General features: G+C 41.5%; 1 protein-coding gene across 1 annotated transcript; it reads right to left on the bottom strand.

The window, feature by feature from the left end:
* Positions 1–25,791, bottom strand: ZNF532 (zinc finger protein 532). Its single transcript, XM_010003642.1, has 8 exons — positions 23,435–25,791; positions 18,484–18,665; positions 15,449–15,625; positions 10,533–10,695; positions 7,795–8,073; positions 2,639–2,751; positions 1,427–1,574; positions 1–571 (listed from the first exon to the last, which is right to left on the bottom strand). The coding sequence occupies exons 1-8, from the start codon at positions 25,772–25,774 to the stop codon at positions 77–79; spliced, it is 3,897 nt and encodes a 1,298-aa protein (XP_010001944.1). The 5' UTR covers positions 25,775–25,791; the 3' UTR covers positions 1–76.
* Between the last annotated feature and the right edge of the window lie 527 nt (positions 25,792–26,318).

Below are 26,318 nucleotides of genomic sequence, written 5' to 3' on the forward strand. Positions count from 1 at the left end.
CTTGGACTTTCTGTAGCAAAACTGTCATTAGTATTCCAATGTGGAGAGAGAGATTTCTGCATCCCAAATCACCAGATCACTTTTCAGCTGAACTCATTCGTTTTGACTTGATGAAGGCCATGCCATGTGTTCTCATGTGAGTGTTTAAGGCCGCTTCAGTTTCAAAAGTCTTTGCACAGACTTTGCACTTTCTGTCTGATGCTGCACTGTCAGATGATTCATCCTCATGATTGGGTTTGTTTTCTTGCTGATTATCCTCCCCAGACCCATTTTGTTTTGATACTGGCTGAGGCTCCTTCAGCTTATGAACAATGAAGAGGTGCCTGGAGAGGGACACATGGGACGTGTAGCAGAGTCCACACTCCCTGCACTGGTACGAAGAGCCATCCGATTTATGCTGAGGAATGTGTTCATGAAACTGGAGAAGATTTTCTGTTGTAAAGCCACAAACAGCACACTTGTGAACTTTAAAAACATTTATCTTTAGCTTCTTCAATGGCTGAGTGATTGCACCACGTGGTGGCCTGAACTCCAGTACAGGTTCTTCCAATTTACGCTTTGGGCTGGGAACCTAAAAAAAGCCATAAATGGTGCATCATGTGAGCATCAATAGGCAGTTCTTTGGTAACCATTTGTGACTTGCAAACTTTCCCTTCGTAACCAAATTAATGTATTGCCAAAGGAAGAAATCAACATGCCCACATTTCTAAACTAATGAAAATGATCAGTTTTATATTCCTCTTGTTATTCTTCTGACATGAACATTCCTCAAGAACACTCCACATCCTAGGTAGCTCAGACACGATCCATGACATTTATGAATGTGTATAGAGCTGCCATATATTCAACACTTCAATAAGACAACATGTTGGGCTGAAAGAGAGTCATGTGGAGGATAACAGTACATTTTACAAAACAGCTAAGTTTGTGCCTCTGCTGTCAGCATTAGACATGCCATCAAAGGTCAAATTCTTTATCATACAGAGCCCAAAACACTTCAAAAACATTGTTAATCTCTGCATGTAAGAAGTCTTTGGACAACATTGTAATCTTATTTTTTATTTCCTCTTAACCATCCATAGAAGAACAGAATAGACTGTTTCAGCTGGAAGGGCCCTGCAATGATCATCCAGTCTCACTGACCACTTGAGGGCTGACCAAAAGTTATCGCATATTGTTAAGGGCATTGTCCAGCACCTCCTAAACACTGCCAGGCCTGAGGCACCATCATTCATTGATCAAACCAAACAGAAAGTCTTTCCAGAAACATCTAGTTCAATCACGACAGAATTTGTTGCAGGAACCTTTTGAGACATTTTCTGGGCCCTGCTTCACAAAAGATCAGACCTGCATCTGTTTAAAGATCTTGCCAATATACCCACAAACATTAACTCTCAGTGCCTAAACGGATCTTCTAAGTCATTACCTTTGTGTCTTCTTTTACTTCCCTTTCTTCCATATTGGTTGATTCAGTCATTTCTTTCACATCGGGGTCTTTAATGCCGTGCATCAACTGAATATGCTTTTCCAACATCAGCCGCTTGGTAAAAGTACGTCTGGAGTCCGGGCAGTGCCTAGATGAACACAGATATGCACAGATCCAAGTGTCATGCGGACAAAAGTCACAGGATTCTGAGAAACACAAATAGGACTAGTAAGCCCAGACTAGAGTACAATCTACCAAAGACAGCGACAGTGTTTTCCCAATCAATTCCACAGGTAACTGTTGCAAGAAAATGAGCATAGTTGCAAAATAAAACTAGAAACATTTGAGCAATTTATATTCAGAACAAATGAAAAGTCCTCTGAGGATAATATCCAAAATGTCACAAAGTGTGAGTCAGAATAAAATCTGGGAACATCCAAGTTTATTTCTTGGGCTTCTGCTAACATCACCAAACCATACGTTCTGTTAGACACTTTACCAAATTCTCTACGTCATAGGGAAAGCAATCACCTTCCATGCAGGATGAATGGTAGCTCCAAACGATATTCAATTCTGCATTCAAATCCAAACACTTTATCTCCTTGGAACTAGTAATTCCTTCTCAGCTCCCTTTCCAACCTCAAACTAACTAGCAGAACAAACTTGTCTTTCACAATCTGTGCCTTGACGTCCTACACAGAACCAGTTGCATCACTTCTAAGCCCTCATGTGTTTCTGGAAGTGTTTCTCCTGAGCTCCAGTGCTGTAACACACTGTTCAGGTGTCTGGAGGAGGGATAGCTGAGCAGGAACTGCAATGGAGAAGATAAACTCTAATACTGTCTTTCTGAGTCTCTCTCCTAAGGTTTTAACTTTTTAAACTAGTTTCACTTAACTCTATTTTTAAAAAAAGGGGGCTGGTAAAAAAAGACAGCACAGTGGGCATTCTGAAATGAACACTGTTGGAATCTCATCCATGCAAACTCTCAGGCAGTGAAGCTGCAGATTTGCTCACCAAAGCCCTGGAAAGCCAGCAGGATTTATGGATGGGCATTCCCAGGAGCTGGGCATGCAGAGGCACCTTGACAGTTTGGTCTGTTATAAACACCTGACTCCTTTAAGTGAACAGGACACTGGCTTTTATACCATAAATTCAATGAACAACATTTTGTGTTGGTTTATACTGTTTCTAAAAAAAGCAAGTAGAACTTACGAGCAGGTGTAAACCTTCCTAATGCCTTTGTGCTTGATGCGGTTGTGACGACACAAACTGTGGGATGAGCTGAAGGACTTGTCACACTGGCGACACGGATGTTTCTTCATTTGCTTTAAAAAATGGAAGACAAACACATCAATTAAAAAAGGTCAGTAAAAGAAGTGCATGTGTCAAACCTTCTAATAACAGGAAAGAAACATCACTCCCAGTGCGTGGTACTGTATCCTCAAGCACACACCAGCCTGCAGGGCCAGAGGAGCTGGGCCCTTCTCCAGCAGTGTGGCCACAGGAGTTACACAAATCACCAGCATAAGCTGGTGCCACCAACCGTAGAGGAAGATAATTCCTTCCTCCAAGGAAGCAAGGAAGATCAGCAGGTTATTTCTGGGGCAGTGAAGGCAGCATGGTGAGACATTTGTTCTCACAATGAAGTGACCTTTCCCTTTCCATCACAACCTGTGTCTGCAGTGGCTGATGGAGGGGGCCTATCAGTCAGGTACCTGGGGTGAAGACCACACCAGAAGGACCAAAGCAAACCAGCACAGACACTGACACACCAAGAGGGCTCAGGAAAGTCATGTATGGTCTGGTGACAGTGTGAGGGACATCTGTTTGGGGAATTCTATGGGGTTTATACTGCAGTTTGTTAAGTGGAAAGAGAAAGAAAAGGAAGGAAGCCAAAAAGGATGGAATGGTCTCCATCTGTGTCATTCCAGCTAAACATGGCCAAAGGAGCTCGAGTATCTGAAGAAACGGCATCTCCAAAACCACAGACTATACAGGCCCCAAGAAGGAATGACATGGTCCTGTCCCTTAAATTCCATTGGTCCTAGGACTCAGTTGAAACAGCAAGTCTTATCAACCAGAGCAGCTACAGTGAGGAAATGGAAACATTCCCAGTCAGATTCCCTGCTTCCTTTCACAGGTAACCAGATTGTTCAAGTTTGTATCTGTAATTTTTGCTAGCTTGGCAGTAAAAAGGAATTAAAAAAAAAATCATGGAAATTAAATACAAACACTAACCAAACCAATCTAATTGAAGACCTTTCCAGATTACTTTTCCAGTTCACTGTTCAAAAGGCACAGCCAGGGCCAGGATTCCACACTTAACATTCACATAATGATTCACAGAATGACAGAATAACAGAGAATCATGGTGTCCTGGGTCTGAAGAAGAAACTGATTTTACTGAAACCTCCCAGAATAAATCTGGATGGTGTGGACCCAGATTTCAAGTGTTCCAGTCTGAGGGAGGGCTCATGCCTGCTAGTCAGGAACAAGAGAAAGAATGGGCAGTTTCATACCAGCAGTCAAGTATCTAGAAGGAAAATCCCATTTCTCAGATTGCTTTTTTCTGCTCTAGCAGCTGTCATAGTTCTTAGTGTCAATAACATTATCTTCCTGCATTTTGGGAAACTGAGAAAACCCAAATAACGGAATTTTATTCTACTATTCCAACTGAGGCCATTGAGTGAAAGACTTGCATCAGTGCTTGAAACTGGACCCTTCTTGACCCTCTGGAGAATCCACCCAAGATCTGCCTCTGTGTTCCAAAGCACTCAATAGCAAAGTTCATCCTCAACAGAATAACATAAAAGGTTTGGCTCACTTATTCTTTCCTTCTGAGGAACCAAAACCAATGGAAATGCACAATAATCCACATGGATATTTTAATATGACACAAGTGATTCTCTGGTGCCTAGTATTAATCAATAATAAAGAAAGAATTCTCAATCCTAAATACGAACAAGCTCAAGCCACATGGAATGGTTAGGGAGCTGAAAAACATTCACCTTATGGTTGTGCTCTCAACGCTTTATGTTGATACCTATATCCTGCCTCCTGGCTACACAGCTCAGGAATGGCTCCAGACAAGCCAGTGAGGATCTGCAGAAGTGATGTTGCTATTGAAGATTAACATTTACTGCAAAGTCTGGAGTGAAGGTTTGTACACAGGAAAAAGTGGTGTCTGGAATGGCTAAAGGAGTAAGAGATGTTGCAGGGGGATGAGGGACCTTTTGCTCTCAAGATCAGAATCAGATGGAGTGTGAGGGAAGGAAAGGAAAGCAGCTCTGAAATGTTACTCACACAGATGTGAAGCAGCCCAGTAGGAAACGAGATGCTAATTTTATTTGGACTCATCGACAGAATGTTGTTAAGAGGCTCAGCATGGTCAACCTAGACTTCCTTTTCACATTTAAAGGCCAATTAAAACAAAAGGAAACCAACATATTTTGCTCTTACAGTTAAAGGTGAAACCCTTCCAATGTGTACCCCCAGTGCAGGCTCATGAATGCTAATGCTTTCAGTAGTATGTTTTGCAGCACTCAGCAGGTTCTGCAGCAAGCTTGTGACAGCAACAGTCTGGGAAGAGTTGATGGAACAAACCAGGATGTGAAGTCATTCCAGGCTGCTCTGGGGGAACATTCCTGCACCAGGCTGTGCACACATGCAAGCCCAGCCAAGGCAGCTGAAGGCACTCCACAGGGCAGGTGGGTCAACACTTAGTCAAAACAGTGCAGGACTGTGCTCAGCAGCACCCAGTCCCTCTCAGAGCACCAGGGCCACTATCTGGGGTAACTACCCCAGACACCACACTCCTCAATTTGTGGGCAAGATTCCAAACAGGACACAAAAAGGATTTTGGACATGTTTGTTTCTGCAACGGCAGCCAAAATCAAAAGAACTAAAAAATCAGCTCTGTGGTTAAATGCAGGAGGATCTGTTGTACAGGATCTTGTATTTACAGGAAGAAAGAGGATGTTCAGTTGGATGTACAGCAAGAAGGAATTGGTAAAGCAACTCCTGCTTAGAGAACATCTGTCCTTTTGTAGAAACACACACCAGTCCTGGGAAGCTCAACAGAGTCGACCTGGCCTAGTGCAGACCTGCATGATGCAGTTTCAAGCCAGGAGCTGCACAGACTTGTCAGAACCATCCTTTGTCTGGGCCAACAACTTCTGTTATTTTTTTGAGAACAAGATCAGGCAGAATCACACCAAGGTGGCTACAAATTTGCCTACTCTATGCTGGCTAACCTTCAACCAGCTCAGGAATGGGACATGGAAAATGTGAATCTATCTGGAAACTGAAGAATCTATCCAAAGGGGAGATCCATGGTAATACCTCTTCTATGAATACCTCTGAAGAATCCAGCCTGGGAGCAGCTAAGAAAGGTTATGCTTCAGACTTTCACTCTGATCCTGCAAAAGCAGCAATTAGAAGTTTGAAACTAATTATCTTCAAATACCTTACATAACAATGGACTTTGTGAATAGATCATTAATTGCTTAATAAAATTAAAAAACCCCCACATTATCCATAGCTAATTTTAGAGCATTTAAACCACACCTATCATTCTTAAGAAATACTATAAATTAATTCCATTATTTATTAGATCTATTTCACATACTTGACTATCTTATGCTAGTTTCTAGTCTCTCTACAATCAAATGTATCGACCAAAGTTTAGTTTTTGAATATAGTAATTTTGAAAGCTAACAATTACTGACAATTTCAAGAGGTTTGGAATGACTGTAGCAACTGGGCTTTGTCACCCATTTCTGACAGACATGGACTTGTATTTCTGTTCATTTATATACACACACACACATATATATTTATGCCTCTTGTGTCATTTGAGGGACTGCTTGAATAGGAATAAAACCCAGGACATAAATACAAACAATTAAATGAGCCTCCAGGCCAGTATTTGAGTGCAACAATTATCTAATATTTCATACAAAGGGCTGCTCTTCAGGAACATTGCACATTCCTATTAACATGAGAGAGATAGGTATTTAAAGCTACTATTTAGAAAGCATTATCAAAGTGGTACTAAGCTCCCCTGACATGACTCCTACCACTCTGCTGTGGATGTAGTCGAACTGGGAACCATTCTCTAGGTCACTCTGAAGTGACACTTTCACAGAGAAGTTGTTTTCATTTTGTTTTTAAGAATTACATCAACACAAAATGCATCTGCCTTAAACTTCTTTTTCTCTGCTGGTAAAAGTACTGAATTAATATTGGGACTAACAGGCAAACCAGAGTGAACCAACTGCTGCTAAACAGGCTGATGTTGAACGAAAATCAAGTTATGATTGCATGAGTGTAACAAGATCAGAAACAATTATTCAGTGCACAGGCATGCCACGGGGACTGGGGTTATGGAGTTCTTCAGACACTTCATACCCAGCAGAAGTGTCAGGAATATACCTGCCAGGCTGGAAGCTAGAGCAATTAACAGTTCCTCAGTGACTTCAAAGGACAGAAATGCAAAAATGGTCTTTTAAAGCAAATCAAATGGAGAAATAAAATGGAGACGACATGATCTCAGCTGTTTGTCTACTTTTCATGCCCTTGAGCTGTAAAAGGAGAACCAGGTAATAGAAAATGTAGTGCTGTGATTCATATTCCTTTGGTTTCATGTGCTTGTTCCAAAGGGTCTGGTTACAGGACATTGCAGCAGGAAGGCTGAAGGAACAAAGTGGGAGTTACTGTGCTCAAGGAGAAACATGGAAACAGTCTCCTGCCAGTCAGGCTCGGGTGCTTTTTGCTTGAAGTTGTCATGAGAAAATTAGAGACGACATCAGTAGTCTGGCATTTTCAGCTTTTCCATGAAATGTTTATAAACAGAATAAAATCACTTGCACGGCTTTAGAGATAAGCACTGGGATTTGAAGGGACAAGAGAAACCTCTGGAAATCTGCTATCATTTATTACAGCACATTAGCATCCTAAAAGCTACAGACTTTCACTCAGGAGGATTCTTCTCCACTCAGACAACATCAGCCTGTCAGCCCTTCCAGCTCTGCTCCAGCAGAGTACATTAGTTAAAACCTCTGCTTCCCAACTGAAGAACAAACCAGCCCATGCCCACCAGCCCCCAAGGAAGGACAGGACTGTGGGGTACCAGCACGGGGCTGCAGCCTGCTTGGTCTGTCCCAAAGGCAGCTCAGGAGGGTCCATCCCAGCACCAGTTCCACTACTGCCTGCCTGCCAGTCTGCTTCACTTCACTAGAAAATCTATGGGATGCAGCAAGGACATCAAGCTGGAATTACTTACAAAACCACAACTGAATTTGGAAAAAAATGCTTTCATAGGTCAGGCTCAATTGACTTTTTTTGGTAATTGAATGTAAGTCATTTACCTTTCCATGTTCTTTCCGCATGTGAGAGATGTAAACGTCTCTCTGGGTGAAGAGCCTGTCACACTCCCAACACGTCCAGCCAGGATTAGCAACTTTTTTAGCCTCTCCTTTCTTTATGGGAGAAGGAGATTTCTTCTCCAGCTTTTCTGTTCCATTGACAGACTTTGTGTCCTCCTTGTTGTGGCTGGCTGAGTTCTGAGTTGTGGGCTTAGTACTGAGGGGCAGATTTATCCCCAGGTTTGGTGGCCCCTCAACACTTCTCAAAGTTCCATGCATAGACTGCAATAAAAGAGAAAAAAAAAGTATAAAACTAACATAGACACACACAGTTGTATTGACAAAATGCAAAGACCCTCCGAGTTAAAAGTCTTAATTGACTTCTTTGTCACACTATCAGATCACATTCTTAACTTAAAGTCAATTCAAGGCAAGGCCTACCATAGCCCTGACAGACACCATCCATAGCTGTAGAGTCTTCTTCACTGGCTAGATATTTTCACCAAAAAAATATACTTTGTGGGTTAAGTTTAAGTTTCTGCTTAACAGGGAGGAAAAAAGGGCTCAAGAACTACTTCATGTTAAATTTAATTTCTCGCTTTACTTACCTAACACTGCTAGTTGAACATCCTCATTTCACACAAGGTGATCAGAGATTTTCAAGAAGGAAAGGTTTTTACTGAGAAATTTTGACTTGGCACATTGGTAAATCAGACAAGAAAAGGCAGCTCTGGAAAGATCAGGCAACTGCATTGGTTGGGAGATATTAATATTTTATGCTGAGGCTGAGTTAAGCCCTGTCTTACTCCACGTCAGGTTACGAGCACTCTAACTTCTTTCCTAAATCCTGTGGCTTTTGGGACTACCCGCTGGCTCTGCAGCAAATACCAGCCTGATCAGTAGAACAAGTTTGTCTGTTTCCCAACTTATTTTAAAAGTCTTTTTAAAAACTAAAATGTTATTAGAAAGCAAAGCACACAATTTCTTATTTGAAAGAAAACCAAAAGCGCTGAAGCACAAGGTGGATTCCCAGGGACCACAGCCCATACCACCAGCAGGGCTGGGAGTGTTCCACCTGCAGGCCAGACACCACCACCTGTTCTCACTGCCTGTCAGAAACTCTCTCCTGGCTGTTAGGGGAAAATGAGACATACATTTTGCCAACAAGAAGCACTCCCATCTGCAGGAATTATTCTAGGTTATTTTTTGTAGCTTTAAATAACCTCCTTCTGAGCTTCTTTCCATCTCTTTCTGTTCTGTTTTTATCCAGGTCTTCTCTGCCTTGATGGTTTATCTCTAGTCACACCAAACAATTACTTTTTGTGCAGCTGGGCTGAGCTCTGCCCTGGTCTGGCACTTGTCTTCTCCCTGAGTTCTTTTCTGGTTTTACCTTCTTCCTGGCTTTTTCTTTCCTTCTGAGCTGAAGTTTTCTGCTGCTGTCCTTACAGACATCCTAAACAGAAAAGCACTAGCAATTCTGAATAAAAAGAGTAATACTGTTACTGCACACCTATGTTCTAATCCTCTAATTTTGTTCTAAAAAATATCTGAATCCTTTATAGTGAAACATGCTAAAAATGACTAGTTAAAGGTACAAATACTGGCATGGGACACTAAAGCAAACAGGACCACTGAGGGTCTCTGGCACACGTGTAAAAGGATTGTCACAGTAAACGTGAACTATCTCAAAAACAAAGAAAACATCCAGTCCTTGTGTTTCTGAATGTCTTGGCCAGCCCATCCCCATCTCCTCCTCAAGTTTAAGACTGCCTTCAAGACCAACTTTTTCCATGACCTGTGATCTTGTTTTCAACACAACTTAAGACTTCTGAGGTTGCAACTGCCATAGTTGAGACTAAAATGCAAAGTGATGGTTATAGCAGACAAGAAGCATGTCTGGTTTCCCACTGCTCTGTATACAAATTCTATTAAGCCTCATGCAAGAGAAGCCCAGTGAAGGAAGTGCTGCTGTTCTGGACTGTAACACTGTGCAGTGGTGTCAGCAACTGCAGCTGCTACCAGGCTCCAGATTGTGTCAATAAGGAACTTCAGCCCTGCTAACAGACTTGGTGCATGTAAAACATGGTAACACAGAACCTTTAAAATACACAGCTAACAAATCATAGCCAGGGGACTGCTGGTCCTGAGCAACGTGACTTGCAAGGATGACAATAAATCTGCTTCAGTTATATGGGTAATGATGAGAAAATCCACTTCAAGTTTTTCTAAAGCATGAGTGTGTCGATGCTCATGTGTGAACACACACAAACTACCTCTGCATCTATTCAGGAAAAATACTGGTTCCTACTGGTGAGTTTGGAACATCAACAGCTTGATTTTACTCGGCGTTCTCAACTCCTAACAACTGGAATATTACTCAGAACACTGTAAATAAGGCTTCATACCTACTAGGGTTGGACTCACTTACTTCACTATACCCAGGATTGTTTTGATAACATCACCTACAGAGCAATGCATGGAGATATCTCCAGAATAGCAAAATCAGCATTCATACAGAAAAACTGAGTTAGTGATTACATCACAGATACACTGAAGCTCATACAAAATATAACACTTTAGCATCTGAGAACATTATTCACAGGTTACTTTTTTGGAATTATTAACATCTCTCTCAGCAGTCTTCTTGTCATTCAGTGCCTTTTAACAGTATTTTCTCACAGTATACATTGCATGACAAACATATCTACAAAGGAAACAAGAGAAGAGAGATGCCTACACACCTTGATATGATCCATCATAAGCTGTTTCTGTGCATATAGAAGAGAACAGTCTGGACACTTGAAAACAGACACCTTCTGGTTTTCAATGTGCTGATCAAAGTGGCGATAGAGCAAAGGTTGCAGAGTAAACACAGTGTCACACATAGAGCATTTATATATTATTCTAAAAACAGAAGTACAATAAACAGTGTCAGTCATGTTGATGATCTATTTGCAAGAATCACGATGTTTACTTTTTTTCTTAGCAGAAGTTAAGATCTGGAATCTTTAACCAACCATTTCATATGGCTTGAAAAAGTTAAAATTAAGCTCATTCAAAACATCCTCCAATTTCAAAATATGGCAGCAGAAAAAAGACACAATGAAAAATCGAAAGGAAAATCATTAAAAAGTGCAAACAAGAAGCCAGAAAACAAGAGCATATGCCAGTTACCTACATAACACCAACATCTGCTTAGGACACTGGAAGTTAAATGTCTCCAGCTTCTGAACTAACATTATGACCAAAGAGCAATCCAGCTGTTCCAGGTTGCAAAAGCTCTGTGTTTTAAAGGAGTGACTGATTTAATCACAACTGGTAATGTACTTCAAGATAAATCTAATTTTTGGCAAAGCCCATGGCTTAGAACCTCCTGAATGCCAACCCTAGGCTTTGTTGATGCTCTGAAGCTGAAACTTCACCGGATGGTACTTCCCTGTTCAGAAGCCTTTAAGAATCTGTCTGTGGGAGCAATGCTGAGACACCACCAAAACCACAACTTCCCCTCTCAGAGCCCATAAGACTTTTGAAATTAGCAACCTAAATCTCCCATTCTGATAGGCAATGTTCCAATAAAAATTGCAGCAAAAGTAATTTATGTTTTAGTAGATGTGCAACTGGTGAAGCAATTTATCTATTAATATAATTTCAAAAGTGCTTTAGAAATAGATACACCAATTAACAAAGAACTAGTTAAGTTCTAAAAGCACTGGACACTAAAAGCATAGTCCCTGAAAATGCACAGCCAGCCAAAATTCTGTATCACAAAATCCTAAGAAAGTGATTAAACAATCCAAAATTAGTTGTATTTTTAGTAAATCCTTGTCAAGTGTGTGTCCAAAAGGCAAGAAACAGGGATACTAGAAACATAATCCTCTGATGTAAATGCTGCAGCAAGTACTGCAGGACAATAATTTGAAACTTGTTTCATTTTCCTGATAAGTTTATAATGAAACATATAGTTTAAATTGCATTGAAGGTAATTATTTACTTGATACTTTGGTTATCTATGCTTGATTGTGTTAAGAATGATCTCCCTGGCAGCTAAAGGTGAGCCACAAGATCAGCCATTCAAACCACAACCCTTTCATGTGTCCCTTTATAAACGGTAAATAATTCTATTACTTCAGAAACTTCAAGCTTTTTTTTCTTAACTTGGAAAGTGCATGAAAGGAAAAGTAAAAAGGGATTTGCCATAGATCATCAGATGAGAGAGAAATCTAATCCATTAGCCATCAGTAGTGGTAGTACTTCAGAAAAAGTTCAGCTAAAACAGAAACCAACCCCAGGTGCCCAGTACAATGACAGGCACTTTCTCTGCAAGACTCTTCCTCATGCCATCAATTAGTGGTTGCTCCCTCTGTCCTAAAGAATAACTTTCCATTTAAAAAACACCAAACAAATAACAATCCTGCTTGCTAGAATGCTGATTTTTTTCAGAACAAGTATTTGAATTTGTCACTTTTACTGATCTCTATCCCTTCAGAATCCTGACTTCTTGGATAATTCCCACATAAAATGTGTTAAAGAGCTTGCCAGAAACAGGAAAAGCTTGATAATAACTGGTAAGAAAGAAACCCCAGGTTCCTAAAATGCAGTTTGACCTCATGCACCTCACACCAAGGTAAACCCACGGATCTCAGTAGCAGTAAGAGAGAGGACAAGACCTCCAGGCACCGCAGCCGCACTGTGGGCTGTGCTCTTTGAGCTCTGAGGACAGGAGGAGACAAAGGTTCCATCATTCTCTGGGCCACAGCACACGGAGCTGCTGAGAACCTAAGCATGTTCCACTGTCTTGGTCCCACCTCAGCAGAGCAGCTAGAGATACTTTAAGGCAGTGATTTTGCTGCCAGCCCTCTTCACCCAAGAAAAAACCCAGAGTTTACTCAGAAAAGTCCTCGCTGCTGCAGTGAAGCTGCTTGTAATGGCACAGCTGGAGCTGACCACACACATTCCTCACTCCTGGGCACCCAGCCTTCTTCTTCCTTCCCTTATGTCCTACATCTCCATCAGTGCCCTCAAGCCTTATGACTTAAGTAATCAGGAAACAAGGTGAGGCACAAGCCTGTGTCCTACCTTGTCCCTGGCAGGGTGATTTTCATCCTCTTGGCTCACTGTCATACACCCCTGCTAAACATCCAGAGCTGGACAGATATATTTTCTTTGTAAGCTAGAGAAGAGTTCGTTTTCACAGAAGCACAAGAACTATCTGGTAGAGATCCAACCTTCAGATAGGTCTCTGAGAAATACCTGCACTAGGTTTAAACTCAACCCAACACACCTAATAGTATGAGTATTTCTTGGTTTGTAATTGAAGCAGTTGGTATGTAATATATAACAGCTTAAAATCCTGACCAAAGCTTAAAGGCTTAGTCAGGATATCCCTTAGGGCCACCTTGGTCCAACAGGACACTGGGGAGAGGCAGCTCAGCTGCAGCCCCAGCCCCAGGGTGGTCACTGGACCTGCTCCTGCCCCACGGTACACACACTTCCTCACTTCCTAAAAATCCATTTAACAAATCCACACCTCATCTCAGAATAAATGCAGATGCAATCTCACAGGAAAATATGTTCATATCACATAAAAAATGTTCAGTGTTTTGAAAACTTCTGCACTGGAGTACGGTGTTTCTCCTTCCCATCATTTTTTTCTCTAAAAAAAACAGAACCTGTGAGATAACATACTTTGTACCAATAGCACAGCATATATCCATTATACACATCCATGCATACAGCCAAAATATACAGCCAGATGTACATAACCTGGCTTGATGAACAAGAATTTTTCCAATATCCAAAAAGAGAGTAGCCACGAAATCTCAGCATCTTAGTGCTGCTCCTATGAAATAACACCGTTTACTGGGAAAAAAAAAAATCACATATAAACTCTGCTTTTCCATAAAACCCATGTAGCATCTTAGGTATGCTACAGGAGAGCTTCACAAAGTGGAAAGACAAAACAGCCATCCATTTCCCTATATTAGAATAATCCAATTGCATCCTGCTGAGAATTCCTGGACATAAACTTCATTTTCCACACACCAAATAGGTTAGTGTGTCTGCTCTGCAGCAGCCCGTGGCACTGTCCCTAGATCCCATGTTCCTGGAACCCCCGAGACAGACAGCCCTTGGCCCCATTCCTGTAACCAGGAATGTGTAATGGGGAGGGCTGGAACTCACCCCCAAGGGTCAGGCTCCTTTTACACACTCCAGGACAACTCAGAAGCTTCACATATCCAAACACGGAAGGCTACTGTACCCTTCCTTTCATTTCTTCTAAAATGTTTACTTCAGAGGAACAAAAATGTCACCAAGCTAACGCAGCCACTGCTACAGTGTTCCATGACTGGGTTACATTCCTTCTTTCCAATAATGAATTTGTCAAGCTTCAAATTGCACAGCAGCAACGCAGGCATTAGGTAACATGGCACAGATAAACCACCAGCAGCAGATTTTTACTGTGAGAGCACTATTTCACAACATGGAGCTAAATTCTGGAACATTTACTCTCTATACTGCACTGGCACCAACAGAGGAGAAAGAAGACAGAAGAAAGAGGCCTGCAACGAGAAGGCACCAGGCTAAGGCTGATGAGCTCTGTAGCCTGATTCCACATTCACTGGCACCTGCAGCTCCCACTGGCTTCAGCAGAGCCCTGGGATGTCCAACATCCTGAAAACAAAGACCCCAAAGCCAAGTTCCTGTCGTGCCCATCGTCAATGAACCCCCCCGTCTATGCACAACTTCCCAAGCTACACATGGAACCAGTTCTGCTTTAATCCAGAAAAAAGAGATGACATCTTGGAGAAAGCTTACATGAGCAGCTCTATAAATGCCCGTATTTTGATGTGGAGGGGCAAGGCTGGACAAGGCTGAATGGCTGGCACCTCTCACCCAATGACGCACTGGAATTGCTCTCCTTGAGACATGACTGACTTATGGAAGCAAAAACCTAGCTCACCACTCCCCATATGGTTTTCAGGAGCAAAAACCTAGTAGACAGGAGGAGAAGAACAGATCCTGCAGGAAAAACATGGCCTGATGAGTGAGCGGCTGCCTGGCCCAGGAGAGGGTCCCGTGGGACCACCCCAGGTCAGCCCAGAGGCAGCAATTGCCACAGCGAGAACCCCCTCTCACCAGGGCAACACCCCGACCCACGAGCCCCTGGCACTGAATCCACCTAGTGACCAGCTCTGAGGAGGTGACAGAAAACAAATTAAACCACTTTTCCCACCTTTTCAGCCAGAGGTTACTAAAATCACTGCATAAGCCCTGATGAGTCTTGGCAGTTCTTTTTGGAATCACATTGACTTAATTCACAGCAAAAATGCAGATGAGCTCAAGAGATTAAAAAATGATCAGAAAGAGATCAAAGAATGAGCAACAGACTCACTGCCTGTCCCAGTAACTTCTGTAATTACCACACTGCTCTCCTGTAGCCCATGGTGCTCAAAGAATTGCTACTGCTGTGCTCATGGAAATTTAACCTTTGCTGAATAAATTGCTAGCTAAAAACTCATGAAAACAGTAAATGAATTCCCCACATCACCAACAGGATAACAAACTGCCAGTTGTCCAGACTGTAAAGCACAGGGCAGAATGCAATTCCACAAGTAACAAAAGGCAGGCAAGTGCAGTAGAAGATTAATTTGCTTACTTTGGTTCGCCTATCTTGATACCCGGGTGTTGTGTGTAGGCATGGGAGTGTGTGCTGGGAGCTGATTTGAATGCCATGGGACAGATAGGACACTTGTAAAAGACTTCACAGTGAGAGCCTTGAATGTGAGACTTGAGTGCCGCCACATCAGAGTACACAACATTGCAGTGCACGCAGCTGCAAAGAGAGTGGAGAAGAGTCAGTCCAGCCCACAGCAGCACTGAAAGAAAGGGAATCAACACTGATTTTCAAGCAAGTGGAAGAGATAAACGTTTATATGCAACCTGATAAAACGAACTTATTCTGTCAATTTAAACAACCCAGTAAGAATCAACATAGAGATTGGCATATCAGAAAGTAAGAAAAAAGAAACTTCCCACATTTAGTTTGAAAATTTGAGCTATGAAGTCAGAATATGTTTTTATGGCATTACAACAAAATAGATAGAAGGGCTGACAGAGGAATATTCTATTGATTGTAAAAAGAATGCTTAAATCCTCTGCACATTTCTAAAGAGGGTTTACAAATTGTATTTTTACTGCATGCAGGGGATTGTACCAGGTATACCACAGCAATTTAGAAACTACCACCAAATTGAAAGCCAGTAAAGAAAACATTTCCACCAGTTCCCTTGTTCAGATTTAATGAAGACATACTGGTCACGATTTCTTGGTACATGTAATCAAATCAGTGCTTGGATTTAAAAACAGAGTAATTTTAGCTCAGGACAACTAAATCGAATCTCTACAATCAGATCAATCTATCAGATTGGAATTCCAAGATGTTTTTCACAAACATACTTCTGCTGTGTCGAAAATGTGTGACCTTTCCGCATCTATTCTAAAATGAAATATTGAAAAATTATTAGTACATAGGAAATTCTATACACAATGGTCCCTTCTAGTGTCATACATCTCCAGTACTAAATGCTACCATTTAAGTCCAAGAACTTCCTGCAACAAGCAGTCACAAACTCACCTGTGAAATGAACAAGTTTCTTACTGACTAGTATTTTGCAGTAAGTTTTACAATCTCAACATAGAAGGACCCTCCCCTTTCAAAATTTTAACTTTGGCATCTATCATGATAGCATGATTGTTGTCATATAAACATAAAATAATTATTTTATACTGTTTAAATGCTCTGCTGAGAGCAATAAAGCAGGGATAATCTATACATTGCATTCAAAAATCCTGTTCTCCTTTTAAATGAATTGTATCAAATGTCATCCTTTCTCTTCTGAGCTCTTATTTTACATTCTTAATACTATTCATCAAGTTTATATTTATCTAGTCTCTGCTTACCAATGCATTTTGTAAAGTAAATAGTCCTGATCTTTCTTGGGCCTGTTATGCTCTTCTCTGCTTATAGAGAGACAAACATTTCTTCACAGTGGTCAGAAAGCCTGATCCTCTTCCACAGCTCTACTCCCAGGGTGTCACCTCAAGAGAGCTGGGTCGCATCTGTCACCTCCCTTTCCCATCCTGCCCTGACTTCATTGTCTAGCGATGCATCCTCAGCATCCACCACTGTATGTTAACAACAGTCCTTAAGGACCAGGCCTTCCTTTCTTGGACTGCTCTAGCAGCTTTCTTGATTACAACCTGAAGGATGCAGTTAAACTTAAGTTTGAAAGTTTCAGCTGCTTTAGTTCAGACGAGCGGTCTGGATGGCTGGTTAAGCTGATGTCCCTCACAGAGGTCCTCTGGGAAGGCAGGACTGGTTATGCTGCTCCTCAGGTGAATCCACCATGGTGATAAGGAGAGGCTGAGGAGGAAGACATTAATTTTCCCAGATACTGTTTCTTTCCCTAGGTATTTTTAGTTTAGTCTCACCATATACAGAAATTCTGCCTTAAGTGTGACATGAGGTGTTTATGATACATCTTGAAAAGTTCAGTAACTTTAGTTTAGATTCACCATGAAGGATTTATAAGTCTTCTGGTATTACTGGTGCAGGCCAGGAGTCCCTGAAGATGATTCCATGTACAAACCCAGCAGGGACAGACTAGAGGGAAGGAGAGTGGAGGTAGCAGATATCAGACATGTAGGACGAGACAGATGCTGACTGCTTGGGAGAAAAAAGGAAAAGAGAAGAACCCAAAGAAGTGCCAAGAGCTGAGAGCTGTGTCAGGCTAGGGATTCACTCTGAACACAGACTGCCACATTAGGGGGGCTAATGCAGAAAAAATGCTTTCTTTCCTCAGTGGGACATTTCCCTGCCACCTCTGTAAAACTTTCAATCACCCTTCTCCAGCCAGACAGGATGAAGTGGAAATGTCTGGGGAGTGCTGAGCAAAGCTTGGTTGTGCGGGTTCCTCTTCCCATCTCTTCTGTGCTGCCTTCCATTCAGTGCAAGGACAAATCTAAGACAAAACTATTTTTCAAGCCTTTCAAAGCTTAACATTTCCATCTAATGCCTCTGATCCCCATTTTCTCAGTGAGTTGCCATAACAAGGAAACATAAGAATAAAAGGGAAACTTAAAAGAGTCACAAAGACTAACCGTAACACCAGGCTGGCTGAGTGAGAGAAGTAATTTTCAAGTGATCTAACACTGAGGAATCTTGACTTCCCACAGATGGAACAGTGACCAGATAGGTGCAGTACACCCATCAGCAGCTCAGTAATAAATTCTGGCAGTGAATACTGAAAAAAAGACTGTTCTACCAGAGAGAACCACCTAAAATTCAGTGCTTTGAAAAAACTTAAGTTTTTCTTTAGGAATCTGAAATTAAGAAAATACATCTGAATTCTCTAAATCTTATAAACTGTGTCCTGAGCCTGGCGTTTTATGGGCTGGGTGGGAGCAGCTAGTGTTCTCATTTAATAACATACAAAAGCAGATGCCCAAAACGAAGTAGAATCCCAATGTGGTATTTATTAAAAAATTTGTAGCACTAATAGCATTGCTGTCAGGACAACCTTAAACCCATGAAGCTGTACTCTACAAGCAATGCTTATGAAAATGGATTATTCCTTCTAAAATCATAAATTACACACATAAATTGACAACAAAAGTAATCATTATACTGACCGAAAACCAACTCTTCGGGTATAATGCAGGCAGTTCTTAGTGACATGAGTCTGGAAGTGGACAGATCTGCAGATTGCTCCACATTCAGGACACGTGTATGGAGATTTATGCTGATGAATTCTCTGGTGTGATGCAAAACTGCACTGGTTAGGAAGCAGCATCTGGCAGATATTGCATGTCTTCTAAACGATAAACCAAAATAGATGAAAAAAAAGGTTTGGTTCAGCTATACAGGAGGTCTTGTGTCAAACACTGTAATATATCAAATAAAAGGTTAAGTGTCATGACTGTGATGTCAACCAAAAGAAGCAGGCAAGTACTAACTGCAGGCCCTACAGACAGCTCTTAATGGCAACCAGAGGTACTGGCATTCTGGGCCATTCTGACACAACAAAGCTCCTTCCTACACCACTGACCAAGAGAGACATTCTCCATAGCTGCCTCACAAGATTTCCTTAATGCTGCAAGGGGCTCGAGTACAATGTGAAAATCAAACCTTATTGTTTCAACTCAGTGCACCACATGAAGAAAAAAACCTCAAACCCACCAAATATACTACCTTCATGTTCTTTGATTAATTCTTATGGTAATATCCATAATTTAAAAAAAAAGCAAAAAAAAGCAGTATTATCAGGGAGAAAGTGAGAAAGTGAACACATGATTTCAAACTCTATTTCTCAGGACAGAACAGAACATCTGCATTCTATTCTGCATCTCAGTAAAAACTGGAGATGTATAAAGTATTTACAAAACTTTTCTTTGCAGAGCAATAGTTGTATATGCGGCAGTAACTTAGTAAGCTAATGATTTTCTCCTATTTTGTTACACAAAAAAAACAAGAACAAAAAAGAAATCTTCAGCTCTGTGTTGACAACATGCCAGACCAGAAACACTGAAATTCTTTGGGTGCTTTGTACTGGTTTTAGGATGAAATGCAAAGGATGCAACCCAGCTATAAACTGGCTTCACATCTGCTCACAGTTGCTTTCCATCACTGGAGGGCACAAAGAACCAAAGCTGTAAAGGCATTCCAGAAGATGTCTGATTTACAGTAATACATCTCTAAAATCCCTAAGCAGAGACCTGACATCCTGTTTGCAGCTCAGCTTCTGCTTAACTCTGACCATGGATGCTGCTTCACTGACTTCAACAGAAGTGCTCACGGTCTCAAAGCCAGCATGAACACAAGCCCTTGGAGAACAGGACTTTAAATGAACTTCATTTCATAACACTTTGCTTTGAAAAGCTTTCCATCTATTATTATTTCGTATGACTTGAGACTCAGGAATCTCACCACTGACTTGGGAATATTTAAAAACAAAATCAAGTCTCCTTCATGAGTTGGCTATTTTTTTAACACAAGACTTGGGAATTTTTAGAAGCATTATCCGTAAGAATTCAGCAAATGTAGAGATGTGTACATGCTGCAAGAATACAGAACAAAGCAAGATCTCCAGAGCTGCACTGTCAATTATTTACTAACCTACGTATGAAGAAATCCTGAAAAAAATAATTAAGAAATAATCCCCTTACTCATGGTAAAACAGTTTCTTACTACAAGACAAGTGCTTCATAAAAAGTCACCCCCTTCCAATTTAAGTAACTCTCTTTTAAGTACTTTAAAAAACAGCAAGATCCAGGTCATATAATAGCAGAATCAAAGCTACCATTGCAGAACTGGTACAGTATTACAAACAGCTTTCATAAGAGTCTGACTTATTAGTACTGGCAACTATGCCAGTAAAAAAATAACCTGTTCCCATTTAATCAATAGGCAACAGACACTAATGCAAAGATGGAAGGAAAAAGCCTTTTATAGTAACTGCAAAAGTTTTCAATTTTTTTTCCTAATAGAACACTGTTTAATATCAAAGTGCAAAGTAACTTCTTAATTGCTTTAGCATTTTTAAAGTGCTACTAATACTCTAAGAACAGGTATATTTTTGTATTATAATCTGTACACTCCTTTTAAATTCTTTTTCCAAAAAAGCTTAGTCCAAAAGCTTTTTTTTGAGGGTGCGTGCAAATACTTTGATTTTTTTAAAATGGTAATTTTAATTAGAAATATTAACATGAAACATCTTGTGGTCACACACGCAGAAGCAGTAAGTGTGTTTTCATCTGGCTCACTCTGCATGTTACTTACTGCTTACTCACTGAAAATGGAATAGTTTACCATTTCCATTTCAGGAGCAATTAGGTGGGATCTACAAAGAATAGCAAGCCGCAAATAACAGCCTTTTCCCTATTATTTGTTTGAAAAATCCCAATGTTTTGGGTTTTTTTATTCTTCCTTCCTTCCAAAGTTAAAAATATCAATTTAATCTAACTTTCCTGTCTCCTTCTCCCCAAAAGAGTGGCAGTGTTACAACAAAAATCAGTGCCAAGCACTGAGAATGAAAATAGAAGCCAGAGTATTTATTGTCTAAATTTTCCAAGGGGTAATGTATGATGAAAAATTCCTAAAATGCTTTATTGAAAAATTTCTACACAGTGTCTTTCTCCAGCAAACACTACCCTTGCAGCAATGTTTGGGACAAAAAATGGACAAAAAGATAACAAAAGCAGCAGGATGCATTGCCCTCCCCAAAGCAACTCTCAGTTCAACAATCTCCATGCTGGGCAGTTCAGTATAGCTACAACACTACAGTGTGGAATGAAGTGCAGTGTGAAAGAGAACAGCAGATAACTGAAAACTGCTACTTGATAGATGACAAGGAGTAAGAAAAAATGTAATTATTTTTAAGAGGATATCTCAACAAAACATTTTAAGCTACTTTCATTAAGAGTGTTATTTTAAAGGAACAACACACAAATCAGTTTCTTTTCCTCCAGTGCAGCGCAGCAAGAAGGCTCTTTTCTTTAGTTTTAAATTAAATCCTGTGAATCCATGGCCTAGTAGGCAGTTATTCAGGCCTGGTTCATACATCAGCTCTTAAGAGAGCAAGTTTTCAGCATGAGACACAAACACACTGACAGGTGGGAGGCAATGCTGCCTGGTTTTGTACCTCCATGAGCTTTCCCCCCTGGCCAGCAGTACCTGTGTGCCCACCCTTCTCTTCCCATCAACTGCACCTATATTTGACACTCTGAAGATCTTGGCTGCTTCCCATAGTAAATCACCAGGGTAAACAGTGTCTAACAGGACAGCTACAGAGAGCAAACTTGGCAGTAGCAGGGCAAAAGCACCAGACAGAGGTAGCAGGAAAGGGCAAAAGGTGTTTCGACACATCTCTTTAGTTTACCTCTCCATATAAAAAAGACACACAGAAAGTGTGGGATCCTGAGAACAGGTCCCAGCCTGTCCTCAGTACACTTGTGTGTCTCTCATCCACTTGCTTTATGTTGGTGCCTTCCTAATTGCCTGACTTTACACAACCAAGAACAATAGGGTTTTCACAAGGACTGCTGGATCTCCTCATACCAAGTGGAAACTAATGGACCTATTATGGAAAAAAAAGATAATTCTAACACCAATAAGCACCAGCAAAGGAGTTATCTAAGAAACAATAATCACTGCGCATGAAGTAACTGAAGAGATGGTGCAGAATATACTCATGGTCAGCATTAGATCCTGTTCCAACTGCAGCAAGATCGAGGGATGGAACACATTTTGCCAACAAAAAGCCTTAACAAACTCAGGCACACTGGCAGTGTCCTACCAACAGCAATTCACTCCCATGGCTTTTCCTGCGGCCAAGCACTTTCAGCCCAAGGGGGCAAGCCAGTTAACAAAGCAGGAGCTGACGCAGAGCCAAATAGTCCATGTAGACCAGGTTATTTCCACATTCAGATCTCTCTACAGTACAATCTGTAGTGATGGACACAGTGTAACTGCTTGAGGGCCACAGAACAGGTCTCTGGTTTAGTGAATAGATTCTGACCAGAACCTGTCTGTGCTTCTATGGCTACTGCACTTCTTACTAACTGCAGGACTTAAAAGCCTTCATCCTGTACATTGCTGTGCAATTCCCCAGAATATTCCTGGGGCACTCCTGTCTTGATCAGTCTGTGCATGTTTGCAGGTTTTCAGGCTCGCTCATAGCAAGCAGCTGCCACACCAAGCTCAACTGAATGCTTTGAAACACACCAGAATCCCTTTTAATTGGCACGCTCCAACAGAAATCCAACTTTGTCATTTAATTAACAACCTTAACTCTCACAGGATTATAAAATACATCGCACAATTATTAATATTAACTTTTATTGAATTACGTGTTGCTTTCAGATTAGGCCACAGACATTAGTAAAGAATTTTAAAGTGGTTTGTAATTTATCTCATTAGCAATCCTAAGAGTAAAGGAAAAACAACAGAAATAAACAAATGGTCACACAGCAAGAAAGGCATGCCAGTGAACACCGCTTTCCACTGCTACTTCAGACAGACCTGAAGAAAGAAAACAGCACGTGTGTCCTCCCAGTAGCATCAGTGTGCCAGTTACTCACTGCCCAGAGCCCCTGGAAGAGGAATGCCTAGCTCACTCTGGGGCTATGCAAAATGATAAAAACTAAGGACAACTAGAGAATGAATCACTTAAAGCTGTGATTCAGATTGGATAGGCGGGCTGTTAACGAGGGTGCCAATTAAGTGGATTCCACAGGATACTCAAATTCCAAAGCACAGAAAAGAATAATTTTTTTTTTAGCAAAGACCATTAATTTCAGTATTATCAAGTTCAGCTGTAAGAAAGCTAATGCTAAATTTTAGCAAATACATGAAGTGTAAATTTCAGACTTCAGGGTTTAAAAGAAAATCTAAGAAAACTCTTATTTAAAAACATTGACATTCACTATATATATGCTTGCAAGATTTTTTGTGGTTTTCATTTATCCTTTTAATCATGGACGTTCAGATAGTTAACAGCTAAATGAAAGTTAAATGAAAGTAAAAACACATCCAAAGTCTCCTAGGCCTATAGATGAAACGTAATGTAAACATATGATACTCTACTTGTCCACTTGTGTCTGCAGCCTGCTGGAAGTGAGTTGCAAGAGATGTCTCATCCTGGAAAACTTCATTGCACTCCAAGCACTTTAGACTGTGTCTGCAGAGTTTGGAAGGGTCTTCATCAAGCGGCATAGCGGGGACGACAGGTGTGCTGGCTGGGGCTGAAATCACTGTCCCCGTTATGCCAGACTGGATCTTGGTCACAGGATGTGTGCCAGCTCCCCCGGGGCTCTGCAGCAGAGACGCAGTCGTATTGCTCGAAGGAGATGCTATCATTTGATCTGCTGGGACTGGCTTTAGAATCAGGTGTGAACACTGCATCACGACTCCCTTTTCCTTGTGCCCCCGAGCGTGGGAAAGCAGACTGCATTTGTTGTAGAACACCAAATTCTTTGTGCAATGGTTACAGGTCACTTCGATGCGCACGCTCCTCCTGTCATAGTGCTGGGTCAGGCTCTTCTCCAGAGCAAAGGAGTCGCCACACTCCAAACACTTGTAACCCCGTGTGGGCAACGTTATTCCGGCACTGGCAGGGGGACTGAGGTTTGGGATGTAAACTGGCACAGGATTGACACTACTCAGCACCTTATTGAACGCTTCCACTACAGAACTTTGTAGAGATGACACCACCTGGACTCGAGACACTTTTTTAGAAGGCTGTGAGGCTGCTGCAGAAATTATTGCCTGCTTTATTTGTTGCTGAGGTTTTGTTAGCACTTGGCGGAGTTCAGAGGTGGTTTGAGCACCTTGAGGCAGAAGGTTAAGGTTGGCAAGATGGACTGTCTTTGGCACGAGTTTAGCACTGGCGAGGCTGGACGCTGGCACCACGACTGTCTGCTGCTGGATGGCGTTGGCAGCCTTGATGATGGCGCTGCTGGCGCTCTGCACCGAGGCAGCTGAGATGACAGTGGCTTTCACTGTGGTGTTGTTGGCAAGCTTCAGATTAATAACTTGTGAACCTGCTGTTTTAACGGCTGAAACAGGGAGAAAGGCAGTAGCCACAGGTTTGATAGTGACCTGTTTTGGTGCAAGTTCTGCAGGCGCAACTGCATTGGTGACAACTGTGGACTGGAGAGGAGCTCTAGGAGGAGAGGAAAGGACAGCAGCAGAGGTTGGTGAGGACAGGAGAGATGTCATGGAAGTTACCATAGAAGCAGTCTGCTCTGGCTTTTTACCAGAGTCCAAATCAACTTCTGGCAACACTCTAGTAACAGTTCTCTTGATCTCCCCAGAAGAAGTCTTGATGGTCTTTATACGAACCTTAGGAATTGCTGGTGTTGACCCTGCAGGAGAAGATGGAGAACCTTTGCTACTGTTTTCACTCGATACACTTCTGGGACTATCAGGTGGTTTGACAGATGGCTTTTTAGCACCATCAATGAGACTGTGAGCTTCAGGTGATTTTTCGATAGTCCGGGGACTTTCACTCATGTCTTTTGGTAATGGAGAACATTCTCCTGAATTAGACTGTAAATCTTTACTGGTATCTGTAGCTGCCTTTTTAGCACTCAGTGCTGCAATTGCAGCAATGCATGAAGAAAGCTTTGCTGAGGACTTTGCTTTGGATTGTGAAATGCTGCCAAGACTTGCTTCACTTTTTTCAGCACTCAGTTTTCCATCAAGTACCCTGTTGTCAAGAAGCTTCTCAGAATTGTCTTTTAGCAATTTGTCCTCAGTTTTTCGAGCCTTAAAGGGCTCATAGACACTTAAATTCAAGGAGTTTGCCTCTGTCTCTCGTTTGGCAACTTTATTTTTATCTACACTGCTTGAGACTGGGATTCCAGATTTAATCAAGTTCTCCCCTCCCAGTGCCTTTAGTTTGTCATATTCCTGCTGGGATACAGATCCTGCCAAGACATTTGCTCTGAAATTTGCACGCATGTCCTCTTTATCCGGAGGGTCATCCACCTCAATTTTTTCATCATCATCAAATTCTTCAGCACTCGATATTGGGCTGAACTGGTTGAAAGCTGAATCCTTCAGTGCAGTCTCAGAACCTGACCCATCATCTTTAAGTGACTTCCCTTCATCTTTAACGTACCCATCAAGAGCGGATGATGTCAGAAAGCCATTGTGCAAGCCATTGCCTGTGGAATGGTGGCCATCCTTGTCCACTCCTTCAGAAGAATCAATAGTACGCACATTTTTCACAATGACACTCACACCAACATCAGATGATGATGGGGCATGAGAATCTTCATCTGTGTGAGCATTTTGTTTTATGTGGCTTTCATGGTCATCATGTCCAGACTCAATAGCTGCTTTTGGATCAACCATGTCTGGTATGTCAAAGGCTGCAAGAAGGTCATCGAAATCTGGGGTCTTCATATCCCCCATGGTCATGTATTTGATTGTAAGCAAATCTGTAAAATAAGTAGAAAGACAACACCTCAGCATTTTAAACTCAGACAAATCAAGTGTATGTTCACATATGCCATACAAAATACTTCTGAGGTAACATTTTCTGAAATTATCCATTAGAGAACAGTGTTCTAGTGCAAGTGTACAGTCAAATTATAACACCAAGATCTACAGTAATCCATCAACTTCACAGATAACCTTGTCAGTTCATTCTAGGCACAAATTTCTCTTCAGTGACTTTCTTCCTGCCCCCTCTCCTGCCCTCTCTCACACACACAATCACTGCAGCAAGATACCTGGGCTTTGGGAGAATAACGTTGAGGTACTTGCCATTCCTCCCAAGTCTAGACTTTCCTTGACTGCATTACCAACCTGATGAGCTTTCCTGAAAAAAGTAAACATTTCCACTCACAGTTTAAGGCTGCTGCACTATTTTCTGTAAATTAATTTGCTTCATAAGAATAACGGAGTGTCTCCCAGTGCTCACAATGCTTTTTTTGAGCAACACTACTGAAAGATCTGCTGA

This window comes from Chaetura pelagica, unplaced genomic scaffold (assembly GCF_000747805.2).
Source record: "Chaetura pelagica isolate M959 unplaced genomic scaffold, ChaPel_1.0 scaffold488, whole genome shotgun sequence".
Classification (NCBI taxonomy): Eukaryota; Metazoa; Chordata; class Aves; order Apodiformes; family Apodidae; genus Chaetura; species Chaetura pelagica.

What these genes read in the sequence shown, in the direction of transcription:
- ZNF532 (XM_010003642.1), bottom strand. Translation starts at nt 25,774, where the DNA reads ATGACCATGGGGGATATGAAGACCCCAGATTTCGATGACCTTCTTGCA. An exon ending in ACCCGAAGAGTTGGTTTTCG is followed by an intron (nt 15,626 to 18,483) that starts GTCAGTATAATG and finishes CTCTCTTTGCAG; the next exon opens with CTGCGTGCACTGCAATGTTG. An exon ending in TGCGGAAAGAACATGGAAAG is followed by an intron (nt 2,752 to 7,794) that starts GTAAATGACTTA and finishes CATTTTTTAAAG; the next exon opens with CAAATGAAGAAACATCCGTG.